The sequence below is a fragment of the Carlito syrichta genome, unplaced genomic scaffold (genome assembly GCF_000164805.1).
Source record: "Carlito syrichta isolate Samal-C Ts95f unplaced genomic scaffold, Tarsius_syrichta-2.0.1 Scaffold287526, whole genome shotgun sequence".
NCBI lineage: Eukaryota > Metazoa > Chordata > Mammalia > Primates > Tarsiidae > Carlito > Carlito syrichta.
In genome coordinates, this window is record NW_007231622.1 from 645,478 (window position 1) to 666,126 (window position 20,649).

Genomic DNA, 20,649 nt, shown 5'->3' on the forward strand with positions numbered 1-20,649 from the left:
GTGATTCTGTGCCTGAGCTGGAGTGATGCTTTTGATTTGCTTCTGTGAAAGGCTCAGCATGCTGTCTTCAAAAACAGCACCATTATCCACAGCAGCAGAGGAGATCCGCAAGGGCACCTAATTCAGACATCATATTGGCTTGGCTTTGAGATGTATCATATGGTTTTTGGCGGGAGAAGGCAGCTGATTGCTCTCCCTACCAGTGTCTGCCTGCCAGGGTTTCGAGTGAGCTCATGATATCACCTGGAAGGTGATGCAGGAGTCTTCTGGCTGCAGGTATTAAACACTGGCTGCAGCCATGCTGCAGCAGGCCGATGCAGGCTGGCAGTTTTAAAATCCTGGTCACAGAGGCTCTGTCCCTGAGACCCTGCTTTCCCATAGTAGTATCCAGGTGCTTTGCTCCAATCCACAGGTATGGCACCTGCACAGTGAGAAACTCTTCCTCTCTAGCGTTCGCTCTGTCCTGTTCAAGGCGTAGTCCACATTTCTGCAGCTGAGGCCCAGAGGTGCTGCCAGGGCTGGCTCTTGCTCTGTGGCTTTCGGGGAACGGGCTGTGAAACATATCTTAGGTATACTTGCATTGGCCCATCAGACACAAGTGTCACGCACAGACCTAATTTTATTTCCAGGCTGTACCGAGCTCCTGGATGAGCGTGTGATGCACAAGTAAAGGAAGGATCTGCTCCCAGCCTTTGTCAGCTCCCAGGTGGGGCACCAGGACAGATGAGTGTGGAATGGACAACATTACTCACTACTTTAGTTATAGGATTGTAATTGTTTGTTTATGGAATTTTCAAAATTGATCCCAGAAATATGTCAGAAGTTCGACTGGGAAGAGTAAGGTGTGAGGTGTGACTTAAAGGAGAGGTGAGTTGGGGGTTCTGTGTCCAAGAGAAAGGCCCTTGAGGATGACGGGATCCAGGGTTTCAGAAAGAGCCAGGACTTTCTTGCAGCACAAGCCCTGGCATTGTTGTGTGCAAGGATAAGTGTTTTACCTGGTGCTCAAGATTTCCCCACTGCCTTTGGGATTGGTTTCCATTCTTTCCCAGCCCTGAGGGAAGATACAGGGGTAGTCTGTTGTCCTTGGGCGCAGATTTTAATTTTTTGTTTTTCTACAGAGGCGGCAGCTGAAAATCATCTCAGGTTATTGTCCACGGTGGCCCAGGCAGTGAAAGGACAAGGCACCATCTGCTGGGTGGACTGTGGGTATGTTTTGGGGACATGGGGCGCAGTGGCTGCTGGGCCGGGGGCACTGGGGCTTTGGTAGGTGGGATAGGGATCTTTCCCTTGATTAATGCTCTGAAAGAGAGGATGTGATGGAGAGATTCTCCCTACTGATACTTCGAAGTCATCTCTGGGCTGTAAGGAGTAGGGTGTGGCTCTCCCTCCCTTTCTTTCCAGCCCTGACCCTCTTTCTTCCCTTCTTCCATAGAGCTTTCACTTTCTACTGTTTTCACATGTTGCTTAATTTTGTCTTCCTTGAGGGAGGTGGGTAGCAGAGGGGCCTCTCTGTTTTTTAGAGGGGGTTCCTGATGCCCAGAGAGGCAAGATGATTTTCAGGATCATCAGTAGGTTTGCTTGTGGTAGGTCTGCAGCAAAAAGTATGAGTCTTACCTCTACCCCAGGTCATTACCACTAGATATCTCTGCTGCCCACTGCAAAGGCAGTGGAATCAGCTGGCCAACCTGACCATGCCATGGCTTCTGAGGTGACCCAGACCTGAAAAGCTCTTCTAAATCTTTAATGTAGCTCTTCTTGCCTGAGTCACAAGCCCTGTGAGCTTTTATGGGGTCTACTCCTGTGTAATCTTCTTCCTGTTCAGTCTGAGTTCTAAATGGCTGTTTTGCAAGTGAATTTTTGGGACATGACTGATTTAGAAGTTGATGATCTCAAGCTTGTTCTACCTGAAGACTGGAGAGAATTGAGGGAGATATTTTCATATTTTGCATATGCATATTTTGACAAAGCACTTAGTGAGACTAGGAGAATAATTTTGAGCCAAGTGGTGTGTGCTGTAGGGGTGTATGTGTCTTGCCTCATACCTCCAGGTTCATTCAGATACTAACAGGAAAGACTACTCACTAGGCAGCTAGAGAGATCTCAGCCATTGGCTAATGCTTGTTCACAGTGGGTCTGAAAGTGTTCTTGCCTTCCACGTGTTGCTCCACCTCCCATATTGTACCAGCAGTGTTCTGTGTGACTGGCAAAGTGAACAAAGCCTATTAGATAGGACAGAGCACTTGGGAATTTCCATATCTGAAGATGGCAACATTTCTGCCAAGGTGATGGAACCTTCTGGTGGGGAATTCTTAGGAGGCTAATAGGTGGCAGACATGGACAGAAGAGCTTTGATTTAGTGGCTGTCTCCACCTGGTCCATTCAGCCACCATTACCATGCACGTACTGTGTGCTTTGAGAATGCACAGATGAATATCTGCATCTCCAAGGAGCTCAGTGTGCAAGGAGGAGGCAGGAGTGCCAGGTAAAAGGTGCTTAAACAGAGGCTGTATGTATATATGGAGGGAAAAGCACTTGATTCTGCCTGGAAAGGTAGAGAAAAGCTTCACAGAGGAGATGAAGTTCAAAGTTGGTGCAAAGACCTCAGAACACAGTACAATCTGTTCAAAGTGCCCTGTTTCTCCCTGCAGGTGGCTCCCTTGGTGTAGACCCCCCAACATTGCCCATGGAGGTAAAAGCCCCTGAATGGCCTGGAGAATAGCCAGAGCAGGATGCCAGAACCCAGTGGGGCCTGGGGTTAGTGCGAAGACAGACTTTGAAGATTAGAATTCAGTACTAAAGTTTGGAGACATAACGTCTAGAGTCAATAAAAGTGCCAATGAGAAAATCCTGTGACTATCAATGTGCTAAAATTAAAATTGGGGCAGGTTAGCTGGGCGTGGTAGCACACGCCTGTAGTTCCAGCTACTTGGAAGGCTGAGGCGGAAGGATCGCCGGAGCCAAGCAAGTCGAGGCTACGGTGGCTGGGAGTGGCCACTGCACTCCAGTCTGGGCAGCGGAGTGAGACTCCAACTCAAAAAAAAAAAAAAGATTAAAATTGGGGCAGGGAAACCCTGAGAGCTTAAGAGTTTGCAGACTAAAGGATGGCTATTCAGTTTATTGAATTTATCCCTGCAAGTGGAAGTATAATCTGAAATGTTAAACAGCTTTTAAAGTAGTTTAGATAAGTAGGTGGGTTATGGAACCAAAGTGGATTAAGTTGGAAACAGGAGTATCTGGGTCTGAGTTTGAAATTAGAGGCAGGGTGCAACCAGATCTTTCCCAAGTAGCCCAAAGACAGAACTCCGGGCAGTGGTCCATGCAGGACACCCTAGGTGGCCATTCTCACAGACCACAGTTATACAAGGAGATTCCCCAAGGGTTTGGGCTGGTTCTGTCCTCCAGCTTGTCCACTCTCACGCCCACATGTCAAAACTTGTTCTGTAAGTCCGTAGGGCATGGGAAGCTCCTGGGTTAACTCCATAGGGCCCTGCGATGACAGCTCTTGCTGTATTCCTAAGTGCACCCAGTCCGTGTTTGTGGGTCTATAAATGAGACACTCCCAGGGATGGGCAAAAGTGCTGTTGGGGACACTTTCCGGTACTGTCTGTGTAGGAGTGGGTGGGTGGCACAGAGCCATGCTGCTGTCTTTATCCCTGCTGCCGTTAAACAGCAGATGGCCTGCCAGAGCTCGTCTTCCTCCAGAGGGCTCTGCTAAAGCTCTCGTCTATCTTTTCCAGCTCCCCTTCCTGCCCTGCCCACAAAGGGTTGGCGGCTAGGATGGGGACAGGGCTTGGGGTGGGGGTGACTGGGTCAGGGGTATACAGGTCACTCTGCTTTTTCCTTTAAAGGACAGGTGAAGGGAACAGAGAGCGCCTGAAGTAAGAGAAGCGGCTGCCCTGGTGTTGAGACATCTTCGTAGGTATATGGAATGAGGGAAAAACCACGTACTTGGGAGGAGGCCTATGTTGAAGGCAGCTGCGCTTCTAACAAGCCCTGTGACTTTGGACAAGTCAGTCACCCTGAGTCTATTTCCTGTGAAATGGGATGGTGGTGCACACTCTATCTTTTTTCTAGGTCTATGGTTAAGGGTCCGATAAGTGGAAATTCTAGAATAGAAAGCACAGTTTCAGTGTGAGACACCATTCTACTTGGTTTTTTTCTTCTGAGCAAGATTGTTCAGGAAGAAGCTGGAGTGGGAGAAATGGTATGTTTGTTCATTTAACAATTTTTTATTGGGTGAAGATTCCTTAGTTGTTGTGAGGATGACCCTGAACAAAGCTTTGGGCATAGGAGTTAGCCCTAGCCCATAGTGTGTTATGCTGTATTCCTTAAGTAGGATGCAGTGGAATTTGTAGGATTACAGGACAAGAGACCTGGCTGAGTCCAGGCTCTGACATCAAGTAGCAGTGAGGCCTTTGGCAAGTCACTGCCCCTCTCTGGGCTTCAGTTTAATCTTCTGTGAAATGTGGAGTTGAATCTTCCAAGTTGCTCTCATCCCTAAATAGTCTGATTCAGAAAATGCTAGAAGCTGCCAGGCTTGGTGTGCATAGTGCAAGTATGGTGGTAAGTGGTAGACATGTGCCTTCCAGTCTCTGAGGGGAGGGTCTTTTTCTCTGTGTGTGTCTCCCTTCCCCTTCTGGGTGTCTCCTGTCCTTCTCCCTAAGGCTCTCTTCTCTCTCCCTTTTTTCTCTCTCCTATTGCCTTTTCTCTACTCTTGACTTCCCCTCGACCCTCTTCTTTGACTTCTTTTTTCTTCTCACCTGTCTGTATCCATATTTCTTTTCCTCCTTTTTACCCTTTCCCAGTCTTTCCTACCTATTCCTACATGGAACCTGCAGGAACACTCATACCCCTCTCTGTTGGTTTCCTCCCTGGTCCCAGGCCCTACAACTTGTTGCTGTGAGGCGTCTGCACGGTGTCTGGCTTCTGTCCAGGGTGTTGTCAGCTCTCCTTCCCCCTCACTCCACCTCCTGGCTCAGACCTCAACAGCCACGCTCAGTCTGGCTGGTGGTGGTTGTCCAGCTAAGTGGGTTATGTGTAAGGGAGTTGGTATTCCCCTCGTGCCCTGCCTGCCTGGCGCTGGGGTCTGGCCTTGGCATGGAGTGCTGCTGTCTGGGAAGTTGAGCTGAAGCCAGCATGGAGCTGTGCCTGACATGCTAATTCCTAAGGCTGAGTCTCACTGGGGCAAGACTGTCCTATCAGGTGCTCACTGCTTTCTTTTCCTAGGGGTTTAAGGTCACTGCCTAACCACATTTGCTTTCTGCTCTGCTCTCCTCCTCCCATCTGCTTAATTTCTCCGGAGCAGTGATGGCTTCCCAGATGCAAGACTGGGGGGGTCTGCCAGGGCAGGCATAACATATTCTAAAATCTTCTACTTTCTCCTAAAAGTTATTTGAATTTAGCATTTGCTCCTTTAAATATAGGATGTTCTACATTATTTACCATGGGATAAAATTGACTCCCAGGAGAAGTGCTGTGTTGACCTTGTAGCTTCAGATACCTTCTGGTGCATTGCCATGCACTTGTTGGGGTGACATGTCCCCAGGAGGAGCAGAGCCCTAAACTTGCTGGGCTGGGAGGGAGTGGAGAGGACCTTCCATGTCTGCGGAGGGGAAGCCATGTTCTTCTCTCTCTTATTCCCATTACTCCTATTAACTGTACTGCATAGTTCAGATTTTGCCGTGGACCTTCTTGAGGTGGGGACCAGGAGGAGCAGCCGGATCGGGGAGGAGCCCTAGTAGAGAGGGTTTCTTCATCAGAGTATGCTATGTGACCACTAAAGGCATCCAAGTGCACAGTTCAGCTCTTCCAGGACTGTTCTCTCATTGTCTCTTGCCTTGTATGCCCAACCACTTTCTTTCATGTCATCCTTGCTACCTGGCACCAAGTAGTCACTCTCAGTGCTTCTTGCTCACTACTCATCTCCCATTTTTCATGTCTCTGAGGGGAGGCCACTTCCTACCCTTCTCCTACCTGTCCTAGGGGACCATAGGTCACCTGTGCAGAAGCCCACCATGTGAGACCTGACAGATGGGAAGAAGAGAGTTATCCCTTTAGATGGAGAAACAGAGCCCAGAGAGCTGGGATAGCCACAGGCACAAAGTTTGTGGCCAAGACAGGCAGAGGACTTGCCTCCTGGTTTTGGAGCAGTCTCCTTTCTACCCCAGCAGGAGGATGCCACACGTGGTTTGCCGTGGACGTAAGAATGCTGATGTGGCTGAGTCAGGATCCAGGTGGGAGGCAAGGAGAGAGATGAATAGGAGTTCAGATTGTTTTGAGTTTCCATCTTCTGTCCCAGGTTCTGGCTCCTGGTTCATGCATCAGGATATATGGTGGCCTATTTTGGTGCCTTAGTATTACTTGACCCTGCTGAGACATCAGAAGCTCCATTCAGTTTATGTGGACAACTCCTGCAAACCAAAGGTCTCACCAGAGGTCATAGACTGGTGGCAGAGCCAGATGTAGAACTGTCATTCCAGCTGGTTGTGCTACTTAGGCTAGACTTGTGACAGACCTCAGAGCCCCCCTTCCTTGGTCCCCTTTCCTTGCTTCTTCTCTTTTTTTTCTTTTTTGAGTAGGAGTCTTATTCTGCTGCCCAGGCTAGAGTGCAGTAGCACACTCATGGTCACCACAGCCTCAGCCTGCTGGGCTCAGGTGATCCTTCCACTTTAGCCTTCTAAGTAGCTGAACCACAGGCGTGCACCACCATGCCTGGCTGATTTTTTGATTTATTGTAGATACAGGGTCTCGCCAAGTTGCCCGGGCTGGTCTCAAATCCCTGGTCTCAGGCAATCCTCTTGCCTCTGTCTCCCAAAGTGCTGGGGTTATAGGTGTGAGCCACCACACCTGGCCTGCTTCTTCTCTTTCTTGCTTCTCTCACCCTCACCTTTGATTCCTGGGTCTGACTCCCAGTCTCCTGGATGATTATTACTGCATAGGAAGATCTAATAAACCCAACACCATGTACTTACAGCAGCCACATCAGACTAGCAACCAGCTACCCCACGACAGATTCAGACACAAATGCTCATGGCTACGTGCCGGTTTGGGAGTGAGGGCGTGGGGGGAGAGAGAAGTGTGTACGGGCCTCTGGAATCTTTCCTTCCACATTCTCCGTGGAGGAGAGCCAAGCAAGGGAGGGAGGGGCAGGATGTCACAGACCAGTGACCTTGATGCCTTATTCCCCAGAACAAGAGGCAAGTGTGTGCACAGAGGGTTCCTGTAGGATGGGGGCCAGGGGAGTAGCAGGTGAGGGCCTCTGTATGGCCAGGCCACACTCCATGCCCCACAGTGGTCTTCTTTACCCACCCCCCTTCTAACAAAGCATCTCATTTCCCTGCTCTCTGCCACTGTCTCCTCTTTCCCCTAGAGCCTTAGTCACTGGCTGGGGGAGGGAGGGAGGCAGCAGATCAATTAATTGTACTTAATCTATCAACCCAGATCCTTTTAAGTCCCTGAGCCTGGGTAATTTTCTTCCCTTCTCCAACTCTTAGGACTTTCATTGTCTGCAGTGCACAATTAGTACATGGGCATGTGCACGTACACGCTTGTGCACGCACGCACACACACACACACACACGCACACACACACACACTCATACACTCAGAGAGACAGAATTGTAGGAGGGAGGTGAAAAGAGCCAAGAGAACACTGTCAGGAATTGTCACCTAGCAGGATTCCTGGAGCACCACAGATAGAGCCCAGCGATCCCTGGAAGCCAGAAATACAGAGCCTCATCCTGGTAGCAACAAGACAGCATCATTCATTTCATTCATTCACCTGCACAGTCAGGTTATTTATAAAGTGCCTACTGTGTGCCAGCTGCTGTTATGACTCTGGGGAGATAGCTGTGAGCAAAGCTAAGCCTGTGCCCTTGTGGAGCACATATTTCTGATGTGCAGTCAGTGTCAGTCACCACCAAAGAGAGGGGGACAGCAGAGGAAGAAAGATCAGGAGTGCTGGAACCAGTGGCTGTGGCCCTCCAGTCTGTGTCAAAAGTGTGCTCAGACAGGACAGCAAGCCTCCTTCCCACCGACCCCTCTGAGAGTGTGTATGTATGTGTATGGGGGGAAGGGGCCGAACAGAATCCTTGGGAGTGTCACATAACCTGAGGAAGAAGGCTGCACAGAGCATGCAACAAGAAATCCTGTGACGGAGATGGGCAATCCTCTTAGCTGGAATGAGGGAGGAAGGCTGTGGGCCTGGGCTAGACCTTGGAGGCCACACAAGGAACAGGCGAGGGAGCCTGTGTACCCCAGCTCTACCAGCCAACTTGCTCCTGAGCCAAGCTTGGGCCCTCAGGAAACCTAAGGCTGCAGTGGCGGGACTTTTCCATGGTGTGGATTCCTGCAGAGTGGGCAGGGATTGGGGCTGGAATGACCCTAGACCTGTCATTCCTCTTTCCGCTGTGAAAGTCACAGGCAGAGGCTGCCAGCCAGGCTTGATGAAAAAGAGAGGCAGTGTGGGGTGGATTTCTCCCACCAGGTGACATGGGGTGACTGCCTCAAAGTGTCTGAGCCACCAGGGCAGGTGCTGCAGTGTCTGCAGTGAGAGGCAGAGAGCAGACCTTGGGGTGCCCCTGCTGGCTGCCAGGATGGGGCTGAGGGAGGGCCCGGTGTCTGCCCCAGCCACTGTTTGTTCCCGCAGTTGGGTGGACAGTAGGTGGTCACAGAAATAGTGGAGCACAGCAGAACAAAGCCCGACAAGGAAAGTGCCAAGGGAGTAGTTGTAATCATCCGGAGTTGAACCCTCTCTCCCAGGGAATTAACTCAGGCAGGGAAAGGGCATCTCATTTGTGGTTTTCTCAGACAAACACACCGCCTGTCAGTGCAGCTCACCACAGAGCCCCTGTGGACAGGGCAAACCCAAACTGTAATAGATGTTGTCAGAAGAGGTATGTATGGCACCACAGAGGGTTTAGGATAAGACACTTTCCAGCAGTGGATATCCTGGACCGCCTTCTGGCTTTCTTCCTTTGTGTCCCCTCTCAGCTTAACCCTTCTCTCTGGACTCTCCCTGTCTTCAAATACCCTTGCCACCTTGGGGATAAACCATTGCAATGCCATTAACCTTTCCTTTCTGGGTACTTCATACATTTCTTGAGGCCCTGCTGTTTGCCAGGCCCAGGGCTGGAAGTTGCAGTGGCCACAGTGATAACTGGACAGCTGGGACTGGTAGAGGGCAACCCCTGGACCTGGGTGAGGTGGGGCCAGGGTGGCACTCCCCCTTTCTGACCCATACACTGTTGCCCAGGCTGGGGTGCAGTGGCATAATCACAGCTTACCACTGACTAGACCTCCTGGGCTTAGGTGATCCTTCCATCTAACCTCCCAGGTAGCTGAGACTACAAGTTCATGCCACCGTGCTTGTCTTATTTTTTTGTAAAGACGAGGTTTCACTATGTTGCCCAAGCTGGTCTTGAACTCCTGGGGTCAAGCAGTACTCCCACCTTGGCCTCCTGAGGTGCTGGAATTATAGGCGTGAGCCTCTATGCCCAGCAGGACAAGCTTCTTGAATTGCAAATTGCATCTTTACACTTAAAATGAAGCCCCATAATTTTACATGTCCACTGATGAGTGTTGCTTTTAGATTTGAGCAGAATGGTTTAATTAGCCCATCTGTTCTGGGCTGGTGCACAGCTGTGCTAGGCTGACAGCTGTCTATGGAGGTGAGATATGTAAACAGGTGGGAGAGGAAGGGACTTGCCTCAGGTAGCTGTCGTACCTGTCCAAATAGTTCCCCCAGAGATTCCAGCTGTGTAGTCCGTGGTGACCAGTGGGCATGGGTTGGCCAAGATGCCCTCACTGAGTCCTTTTAGGTCTGGGGAGATGGCCCTCAGGTAGCAAGCAGGGCTCTGTGGGGTGACTGACTGAATGCAGGGAGGATAGGGAAGTTGTGAGAGCAGATCAGGTCTCTGAGGGGCTGGTTAGGGTGCAGGGGGAGCCAAACCTCGTGGAGGTAGGGGGAGAAGAGGAAGAGCCAGTGCAGGAAGCTGGTCTAATGCATTGAGTGGTTCCCAAACTTGAGCATACATCAGAGTTACCAGGCAGCCTTGTTCAAATGCAACTACTCAGCTACCCCCAGGGTATTTGATTTAGCAGGCTTGGGATGGGGCTGAGAATTTGCATTTCTCACAGGTTCTTGCTGGACCAGGGATCATATTTTGGGATCCATTGGTCTTAATAGGAAGGACACCAAGATGAGATGAGATTGGGCAGGAGCGCTTTGTAAACAGGGAATGGCACTTGACAGACATTTGTTTTTGGAAGAGCTGCGAGAATGTATCATCTCAGATGCCAAGGAGGACTCCTGGAACCAAAGCTTTCCCCTTTTGGCTTTTGTCAATACCTGATCAGATTTTGTAACTGCTTCAACACAGTAGAATGTTTTCCTCTTGTCTTGGTCAGTTGGTGCATAACAGGTGGTGTGTGTTAGAGCTTTAAAAACAAAAGTCTTGCTTGGCCTTGTGCCCACAAAGATTCTGAATTAATGATCTGGGGAGGTCCAGGGAATCAATATTTTTAAAACATCCCCAGGTGATTCTAAAGAGAGCCAGGATTTAAGATCATTTCTCTTATCACAGGGAGCTGTCCACCCCTTAAGCTTCTGGGGCACTTCCTGTGTCTGGACCTGTCTATGTTGCCACTTAGGAGTCATGGTACTTCCTCTCCTGTGCTTGTACCTGTCTTTCTTCATCAGCCCATCCCCTGTTGGTTAATCTCTCTCCTCCAGTTCTCTCAGAACCCGTGGATATAAGGTCCTCATCTGCTATTGAGAATTCCAAGCTACCTGGTTTATTTCTTAGGACACCAGCAGATTTTGCTGTCAACACCTTTGTGAGGCTTCAAGTAATAAACGACTCCCGACATTTTTGTCTTTCAGTGACGCAGAGAGTAGAAAATTGTGCAAGAAGATGAAAGTTGACCTGAGCCCAAAGGACAAAAAAGTCGAATTATTCCATTACCAGTAAGTACACATGGGCATTTCCAATTTCCGAGTAAGTGCTGAAAGCTCTTGTTGGTATTCTCAGGGAACAGCAAGTTTTAGTTAGATTAATTTTATTTAAGAATGATGTTTTGTGTGTGTTTACAATTATTTCTTTAAAAAAAAAATCCTGAACTATGTTCAAAAGCTGAATCTTATTAAGATGCTACAGGAAACCAAAGTATGTATCTTCACAACATTCTTAAAGTTAACACCTTTTTCTCCTCATTTGACAGGGATGGTGCATTTCATACTGAATATAACCGAGCTGTGACATTTAAGGTAAATTTACCTCCCTTGTTCTCAGCAGAGGTGGAGTCCGAATGGACACCCAAAGTCTAGCAGGTTCTCTCTGAGAGAAGGAAGGGCAGATTGCACAGATAGCTCTTCTGAATGACCTGAGGGATTCTTGTCTCTAGAGCATATGTCAGCAGAATGTCTGGAAAAGTTTGCAACTGTTAACACAGCAGAGATGACCCAGAATGGAGATAAGTTTGTGAATGTATCAGCAGTTGTCCAGTGAGGCAGGTGATGTCACCCCTCTCCCCTCCAAAGGCCTGAGTCTCCTTTTGCTGTGGTTTCAAAGCCACCATCTCAGTGGTGGTGTCCACAGTGACCACCTCCAGGCTGAGGAGACTGAACGTTGCCCACGTTAGCACAGGGTACAGGACACGGGCAGGTTGGAACCTTTGGGATTATATGATTTGTTCCAGATGAGGTAGGGATGTTACTGACGTGTCCCTGCTGTCAATCCAATTTAGGTGGAAAAGCATAAATGAAAAGAAATAGGAGATTCTGTAACCTGATGTCATCACAAAGCAGCTGCCTCATCCTGAGTCCTTCTGTTCTTGACTTTCCTCCTTCAACATCAGCACTCTCCTCTCTAGCCTGTCTTCTGCTTTCTTGTCCTGTCTTGGCTGGGACCACATGTTTCTTCTGGTCCCGACATGTCTGAACTCACTCCATTAACTCTCCACCTTCTCAGACCGAATTAGAGCTGGTGCTTCTGTCGCTTTAGCTGTCCCATTTCTCCATCTGTGTCTCCTTCCATTCTCTCCTGTCTGTCTGTCTGTGCAGCTGTCAGTGCTCCTCTTCCTCTGTCCAGCTCCCTCTGTCTCTCCCCACCAACTCTCCAGGTCATTTCTTGTGTATCCACTAACTCATTCTTTTTTTTTAAGTTACTGCAGCTTTTGCCTTATAAAGAGACTCAGCCTGATGACTCATCATCTTAACACCTACTCAGAAACTTGGGAAGTTCTTCCACTTAGAATTGCTTAGCCCTTCTTATTCTGTGTTAAGACGTCAGCTGAAGTCGTCAGAGAGAACACATGCCCCCCAGGAACAATGCTTAGTTGGGAGGGATGGGGGGAGGGCTTACATGATGATGGAAAAAGGGACTGGGCTTTTGCTTTGTTTTTGGAGGCTGTGTTTATTTTACATTTAACTAGGGCTTCTGAGGAATCTGTCCTGGGCTCATGGAACAGGAAGTAGAGGCTGCTCAGAACTGTAGTAGCAGGAAAGTAGCAAGGAACCAGGGTGGCCCCAGCATGTCACTGAGTGTCTGAATGGGAGAGGCAGAATCCTGGCCTTTGTCCCATTCCGTACAAAGACCAGGTGTGTGGAATCGGCTTTTTCTCAACCTTCCTTTAATTTCTGCCTCAATAGCTGAAGTAGTGGACTGAGCGTTGTACGGGATCAGAGTCTTCATCTTCAGATGGAGAGGGCGTTCTTAGTCCCAGGGTCCCCAAAACCTGCAGGTCTAAGAGGGATTGGGGCAGAGTTCCTGGAATTCTTCAGGGCTGGGGGAAGGTGATGCAGTGTTTCCCTGACTGCCTGTTGGCTTCTTCTGCCTTTTCAGCTTAAGACAGCTGAGATCAAGGCCTGCCTCAATCATTGATTAACTTTTTATTTAGGGTTTCTCCTGGACCCTATCTCCCAGGAAATGGGAGACCTCCTCTCTGGAACACAGGTTGGGCATACAATCTGCAGGCTCATGCTCTGGCTATTGTTGCTGTCATCCTGCATGGTTGGCAGGGGCCAGGTCACAGTGGCTGTGCCCTGGCCCTTAGAGAGGTCATAGACCAGATGAGTGAGACCTTATTACCACTCCCCATTTGCAAAGGGTAGGACACTCAAAGAGGGGAACCTCCTATACGCAGTGTGCTTGTCAGCGTGTGTCCCCCAGATCCTTATTAAATAAGTGGTGAAGGCCAGAGGTGCCTGGAAGCCTAGATTCAGATGACCCTCTGATGACCTTCTTTCTTTCTTTTTTTTTTTGAGTTGGAGTCTCACTCTGTCGCCCAGACTGGAGTGCAGTGGCCGCTCCCGGCCACCGCAGCCTCGACCTGCTGGGCTCCGGCGATCCTTCTGCCTCAGCCTTCCAAGTAGCCGGAATTACAGGCATGCGCTACCACGCCCGGCTGATTTTTTGATTTACTGTAGAGATGAGGTCTCACTGCCCAGGCGGGTCTCGAACCCGCGGGCTCAGGCAATCCACTCACCTCAGCCTCCCAAAGGCGTGGTATTATAGGCTGAGCCACCGAGCCCGGCTAATGACCTTCTTTCAAGGCCCACTAGCTGTGAGCCATGCTCATAGCCATGAAAATGTTCCAAAGGCCAGGCAAAGTGTCTGGCAATTTCCCTGGGATTCAGAGAGCCCAGAACAGAATGACTGAGAGTGGGCTTCCAGTCACTGCTCCCTGTAGACTTTTCCACCCAAGGTCTTGTTCAGTTAGATCAACTTAGAACCTATGGATGAGATTATTCAACTTCAGTTACATGAGAGTAATCCCTGCCTGAAAAACAATGTTGTGACCATGAATGTGTCCATTGTCACATTAAATAGACAATTTCTTTCCTTTTTTCATCCACATCCATCTTTTTCTCTTGATGCTAAGGTGAGAGTAGAGGACAGGCAGCTGTGCTGACTCTCAAGCTCAACTTGTGCTGGGTGTGGGGACAGGAGCCCCCTAGAGCTGTGGTTCCCAACCTGTTTTGGGTCCTGATCCATGAGTATCTACTGAATATGGACCTTCTCGCCAAAACAGTGCATGTGCATACAATAAAGTAAATGTTTTCATGTGAGTCTGGGGTTTCACAGACACCTGAAGTCCCTTGTGCACCCTAGACTGTGACCTATGGATGGGCGGAATGCACAACTTTGCTAAAAGGGCATTTTCCTTACCTGTCTCCCAAAACATGCATACACACACCACACACACACACACACACACACACACACACACACACACACACACACACACACACACACACACACCCGGGTCAACATCTGCTCACTGGAGCTTGGTCAAAGTTGACAGAGGTAGCAGAATCTTGCTTCATCAGAGTGGGAGACATGGAGGGTTCCATCTTTTGACACAGGGGCCAAGAACTCCCCTCCAGGGTTGGAAGGATGCAGGTTTTGCCAGTGTCTAGTATCTGTTTTTGGTTCTCACAGACTTTGTTTACCATCTCCCAGAGTGACTGAGGGGACAGGGAGTGCTGCTTCTGTCCTGGACAGTGAAGTGCAGCAGATGGGGAGGGTGAGTGAAGGACAGTACCCTCTCTTCCCTGCCCCATGTGGCTCCCCCAAAGGGAGTGGAGCTTTGAGACATTGTCCACATAACAAAAGCCAGCTAGGCCTTTTATCTTTAAGGCAAGTTATCAGATCTGTAGTTCAGATAGTCTAGAGGGAGGGGGCCTCAGAAAGAGAAAAGGGCCTGGCCACACTGGTGACCACCCTGCCCTGGAGGCTTCCTGGCCTGGACCCCACTGATTCACACCCAGCAGAGGATGATCAGGATTTAATCCATTCCAAAACCAGTTTAGATCATGAAATACCAAGCAGGTAATAAGTGGTGTGATTATCTGCTGTTGAGATTGACAGTTTTAGTGGCTGCAGGAATATGAAAATGTCCCCTTTAGACAACACTGGAGACCTTTATTCAATTAGTCAGAAAAACTTCTTGGAGGAGATGAGATTTAATAGAAGCACTAGTGTGTCTTTGGTGTGAAGGAGACAACTCATTGCCTCAAGTTTCCTCTTCTTTGTCCATGAAGAAGCATAGTAGGATTGAATCTGATGACCAGAGTGAGCAAGGTGTCATGTGATTGAAAAAGCCTGGTAGGAGTGGTGGAGGTGTATTTTTGGGGCACTTAGCAGTGATGTGGGTGGACAGTAGAAATAGCACATCCTCCAAGCTTTTGCTGCATGCCGTCTCATGCCCAGCGCTTGGTGTGCCTGGATGTTCTGGCAGGGGAACAGGGCAGGTTCCTGCCCCCCACTCCTCTTTTCCTGGCTGAAATACCATTTCTCTTCTCTTCCTTAGTCCATAGTGGCCTTTCTGAAGGATCCAAAAGGGCCCCCACTGTGGGAAGAAGATCCTGGAGCCAAAGATGTTGTCCACATTGACAGTGAAAAGGTAATTTATTCCCTGTCATTTCTGGTGTATGTGGAAGCTTCCCTGGTACCAGGGCCTCCCGAGGAACTGAGAAATGGGAATATTCCAGGACCACTTGACTTTCTTCCAAGGAAGCTAGGTAGGACCCTAATATTTGACTCTTCAGCCAAGCTCCATGATATACCAACAAGAGATCACAGACTGACTGAGAACTTTCTCCATTCTTTACCCTCCTTATTTAATGTATTGGAATATGTTTAGATTTTCCTTACATAAATGTAGATTTAAATATCCTCTTATCTGTTATGTAATCCAAATGTCACTGGAATTGGCTTCGCATTTTTTTGTTTATTTTATTTTGTTTTTTAGAAAAGAGTACTCTAAGAGATTTGGTTTGGATTTCTGAGTAGTTTTGTAACTTTGAACAAATTATTTACCCTCTTAAGCGTCAATTTCCAGGTTTGGCCAGGAGTTGAGTGTGGAAGGGAGGGTCTGGTTTATAGTCTCTTTTAGTTCTCAAGTATTTAACAAAAGCTGTGACAGGCTGGGCACGGTGGCACATGCCTGTGGTCCCAGCTACTTGGGAGGCCAAGGTGGGAGGATCACTTGAGCTCAGGAGTTCAAGGCCAGCCTGGGCAACATAGCAAGACCCCCCCCTTCTCTATAAAAATAAAATAAACAAGAGTTCAAATGGTGTCACACAACCCTGCCCCTCCTTCCATGGCTGCCCACCTGATCTGTGTGTGTTTGGTATCTTGCTTAATTGCGCCTTTTCCTCGGATGGGCAAGAACTCCTCTATGACATTCCAGATAGTCTGTGAAGACAGCAGAGCTTTTTTGTAGGTGGAGCGAGACAGCTCATTTTTATCTTGATAAAATGAAACATGGCTTTTATCTTCCTTTGCTTCCTCTCACTTTTCATTTACAATTACTGACTTTTATGCTTGTTAGCCCCAAAGAAAATGATGCCTTTTTTACCTTCTGGAGGGGGATCACCCATGATCATCGTGGGCCAACCAGCTGGGTCAGTGGTTGGGCATCAACATTCCCTGGGATAGAAAGTACCAGTATTGTCGGCTCCAAGATAAAGTCTTTTTACAAAGCACATGGGGGCCAGGGAAGAGGGACAAGTGTCAGGAGAGGGTGGCACATGTGCCCGTGGCTATGCAGAACAAGCAGCCTAACCCAAGTGCAGCTCTTATGGTCATGTTTGTGGTTTCTCTGGAAATGAATTGCCAGGTGCCTCCTTCCCCCAGATATCATGTCTTGAACTTCCTAAGCTCGTTTTTCTGTGACTGTAGGAATGTTAACCAGAAATTCTTCCTTCATGCCTGTAGGTAATCCTCTTGTTACACTTTGTGCTCTTTTCTCTCATGTAGAAACATGAGGTATAGCTGCTTTTCTGCTAATAGAATTTCCACATAAAATAACTAAAAGTTCCAAACATAAGTTTGAATTGCTGATTTAATTCAGTAGGCTGGAATTCCATACTTTGTGAAGCTAGTTAAGCATTTTTGAGTGTAATAATCTGTTACTATTTAGGTTATGAAACCAAATTGTTACAGTCTCAAAAAAATCTTTTCTTCTCAGATCTTTTACTAGATTTTGTCCCCAGGAATCCTAGAAGAAAATTCTCCACCTCTAGTTAGGGTCAGCTATCTTGGTTACTAATTCTGTATTATAAAATGAGCACTATAACCCTCTGGTTACATAAACAAGAGTAAACTTTTCCAGAATTTATTATAAAATGTTTTGGATATCCACAAAAATGTGTAATCTTTTTTACCTAACTGAAAAATGTTAAGTAACACACATTCGCTATCGAAAATTTAGAAAAGACAGCTTAAGCATCAAAGAAAAAAACAAATCACTCCATACCTTTCCGTTGAGAGATACCCAGTGCTGATATTTTTGTAGCCTTCCAGGCTTTCAAGGTAATGCATACATAGTCTTTTTACTCACAAAGACATCATTGCATTTTATATGCTGTTTTGTAACTTGCTTTTCCCTCTACTTAATGTAACAGGCGCATCTTATTGTGACATTAACTATTCTTCTTCATGGCTTTTAATGATGCAGTAATATTCCATTGTGCCGGGTGTGCCATCATTTATTTACCTAATGCCTTGCTGCTGCCAGAAAACTGCATTTTGAAATTTTCTTGTTTTCCTTATTATTCAAGAGAGAAAACCCTCTAATTTTATTCTGTAAAAACTGGTTAGAGCAGCTTATTTTAATCAAAATATGCTCTGTCATCGTGCTTCTTTGCAGTCTTTGATAGATTTGCCTTTTCCGGCCATCATCAGCTCTCACACTTAAGTCTTCACGTTAGCATAGTGTGATCATTTGTCTTTTTCTCTTTATTGTATTTATTTAACAAGATCATTATACATTGCTTAATAATATGCCAGGCAGTGTTTTAAGGATCTTACAAATGCGAACAATGCATTTAGCTGGAACCCTCCTCCTTACGCCCTGTGGGCTCAGCGGACTCCTGGGGACATCAATGGAGGTCGTAGGGCCAGCGCCTGGGAAGAGATTAGCAAGAGATTAGTGGGCATGGGTTAACCCCCCTTTCCCACAATGGCAGATCCCCATCTGGCCAAGTCGGGCAGACAGGAAAACAACCACCTCGCCACAACAAAACCTCTCCATGAACCATGTGAAGAAGGGGCAGTCTATTCCACAGCCTCACGGGACACAAAGAACTCTTTGCCATCTTTTAAGGGTCCAGGTGGAGCTGAAAGTAAAGCTAGTAGCCATGTCCTGACTTCATCCTCTCACCAGGTGGCCTTGGGAAAATCACTTGTCACTTAGGGCTTCAGTTTTCCCATCTGTAACATATGAGGGTGGTCTGGAATAGAACCTCTCTGAGGTTCTTCCAACTCCTGATGTGCCATGGCTCTGTACCTACCCCCAAGTCAGATGCACGTGCTTTCTGAAGTGCTCACTTCTGCCCCTCTCCCCTCCTCGTTTTCTGTTGAGTATATTGGGAGTGGGCACAGGGGTGGGGGTTGCATCCTGTTCCCATTACCATGTTGTGTGTGACTTGCTGGTATTCTCTCGTTGTGCCTCAGGACTTCAGACGGCTCCTGAAGAAGGAAGAGAAGCCACTTCTGATGATGTTTTATGCCCCCTGTGAGTGAACTTTCTCCTTCAGGCCAGTTAGTGGTCCAGTCTCTGTGAGTGGCAGGCAGCTGGGGCTTGCAAGGGGGTAACAAACCTGGGTTGCTCCTTGCAACTCTGAATCATGGTTCTCCATCTATGCCTCTCTGCCTTCATCTTGGCCTTTTCATATGGTTCCTCCGCTCCCACCTTCTCCTTTGGCTTTCTCTTCACTAGAATCACGTCCTTCTGCCCTCTTGACCCTGCACTCCACCATGTCTGGTTAGCTCCACCTTCCCCCACTCCCTGCCTTCTCTAGGCCTGAAGACCCCACCCGATGTGTCCCCTTTCCTGCTGGTGGCACCATGCCTCGGTGTCGAGTGTATTCTCTGAGGTGCTGCTGTGGTTCTGCCACCCCTGACTCACGCTACTCACACCATCCAGAACCTGGGTCTCCTCTGTGTGTTGCAGCTCGTCCAGCTCTGGCTCCCGCATCCCTCTGCTGGTGCCACCAGGGGAGAAATGGGGCCCTGGGGTTTGGGCTCAGTCCCTGTATGAGGCAAGAGGCTCTGGGAAACTGCAGATCACTGAGATGACAGCCAGAAGACCTGGGCTCTAATTCTGCTGTGCCCCCCGTGAGCCGAGTGAGCTTGGCCAAGTCCATTACCTCTGTGGGTCTCAGTTTCCACATCTGTATGAGAAGGGACTGGATCAGAGCAGTGGCTTGTAAACTTTTTCACTGCATTTCACAGAATTAAAAATACGTTATATTGCAGGCAAGTACTAGACGTATATATAAATTATATGTAAATAAGCTGAAACAAAAGTTTCACGAAACAATCCTTGCCTTCACTACTTGCCATCTGCTCTTTACCAGATGTAGTGTACACTATTTTCTATTCTGTTTTATTTAAAAATTATCAGCTATTCCTACTTCTTCATGACCTTCTAACAGAAAGTCAGCAGACCATGGTCTATGGGCTGGTCACCTTTTTTTTGGTAAATAAAAGTTTATGGGAACCCAGCCAGGCCCGTACATGTATATATTGTCAGGGCTGCTTGTGAGCTATGCTACCAGAGTTGAATAGTTGTGACAGAGACAGTATGGCATCCCTCAAATAGCCACTGTCTGGTCATTCCTGCAGTCTAATGAGTCCCAGCCCACAGACTGAAAATCCCGTTTCCATCCTGACAGTGCCCTTTGGGAAGCCAGCAGTGTCAGTATCTGCTTGAAGGCTGGTGAGAGAGGGGCTGTATGTGGTGTGAGCTGGGTGTGCCGAGGTGTGTGTGGCTCAGGCGGGTGTCACAGGCTGTGTGGCATCAGGGTTCTGTTGACTCTTAAAAACCTGTCTCAAATCCCGCTTCCTAAGTTCTTTAAGCAAAGGCTCCTCTCATCCGTACCCCGCTGACAACAGCCCCCACTTCCCCCTCAGCCAGATGCCCCTCTGTGGTGTTGTGGTGATTCTGCCTGACCTGAGCCTTGTAGCTTATTCACCATGACAGCAGCTTCTCCCAGCTCTGTTTTGATTGCTGGGTGTCCTCCAGCCCTGGCCTCTTCCCCAGGCCCCAGAGTATGCCTGCCTGTGGGGAAAAGGCCCTTGTGTCCCACTTGCTATAGATCTGGCTCTGACCAGAATGGCCTGCACTTTAACCCCAGCTCATTCTCTGTATTAATGTTCATTAGTTGGTTTCACCCCTTTTTGTTTCTTCTTGGAGGAATCTTATTAACTACCCAGCCATGAATTGCTTCAGGAATTATCCTGCGCACATAGCCCCTTGGGGACGGGGGCAGCCTTTGGTTTATTTCAAAACCCTTCAGGATTCAACACATTGGTTAAATGAAGCTGTAAAATGGAGAGTATGTCAGTATGCAGCCTGTGTCACAAGGCAGGATCATGCTTTAACCATGCAGGTCTCAGTGTAATGACATTAATCATTTAAAAGAGCAGTGCTCTGGCAGTTTGCACCTGAGTGTGCTCTCTTCCCCAATGCACCTAGGCTGTCTGGCAGGGTGCCGATCTACTCATCACAGCAGATAAGGGAGCACGGTTATTATCTTTATATAATAGAAAGCTGGAATAGGGACGTTAGGTGCACCGCAGGTGTCACAGAGCATTTTGGCAGTGGGAGAGGGAGGAGAAAACTCAGAGGTTGAGTTAA

At 48.2% G+C, this 20,649-nt stretch overlaps 1 protein-coding gene across 1 annotated transcript in view; it reads left to right on the forward strand.

Moving 5' to 3' along the window:
• PDIA5 (protein disulfide isomerase family A member 5) overlaps positions 1–20,649 on the forward strand; it is a 90,420-nt gene that overhangs the window by 26,461 nt on the left and 43,310 nt on the right. The window contains exons 3-7 of the mRNA XM_008052803.1: positions 1,119–1,206; positions 10,883–10,966; positions 11,221–11,266; positions 15,313–15,405; positions 18,462–18,522. Of these exons, the coding sequence (XP_008050994.1) occupies positions 1,119–1,206; positions 10,883–10,966; positions 11,221–11,266; positions 15,313–15,405; positions 18,462–18,522 (372 nt within the window). The remainder of the gene's footprint in view (positions 1–1,118; positions 1,207–10,882; positions 10,967–11,220; positions 11,267–15,312; positions 15,406–18,461; positions 18,523–20,649) is intronic.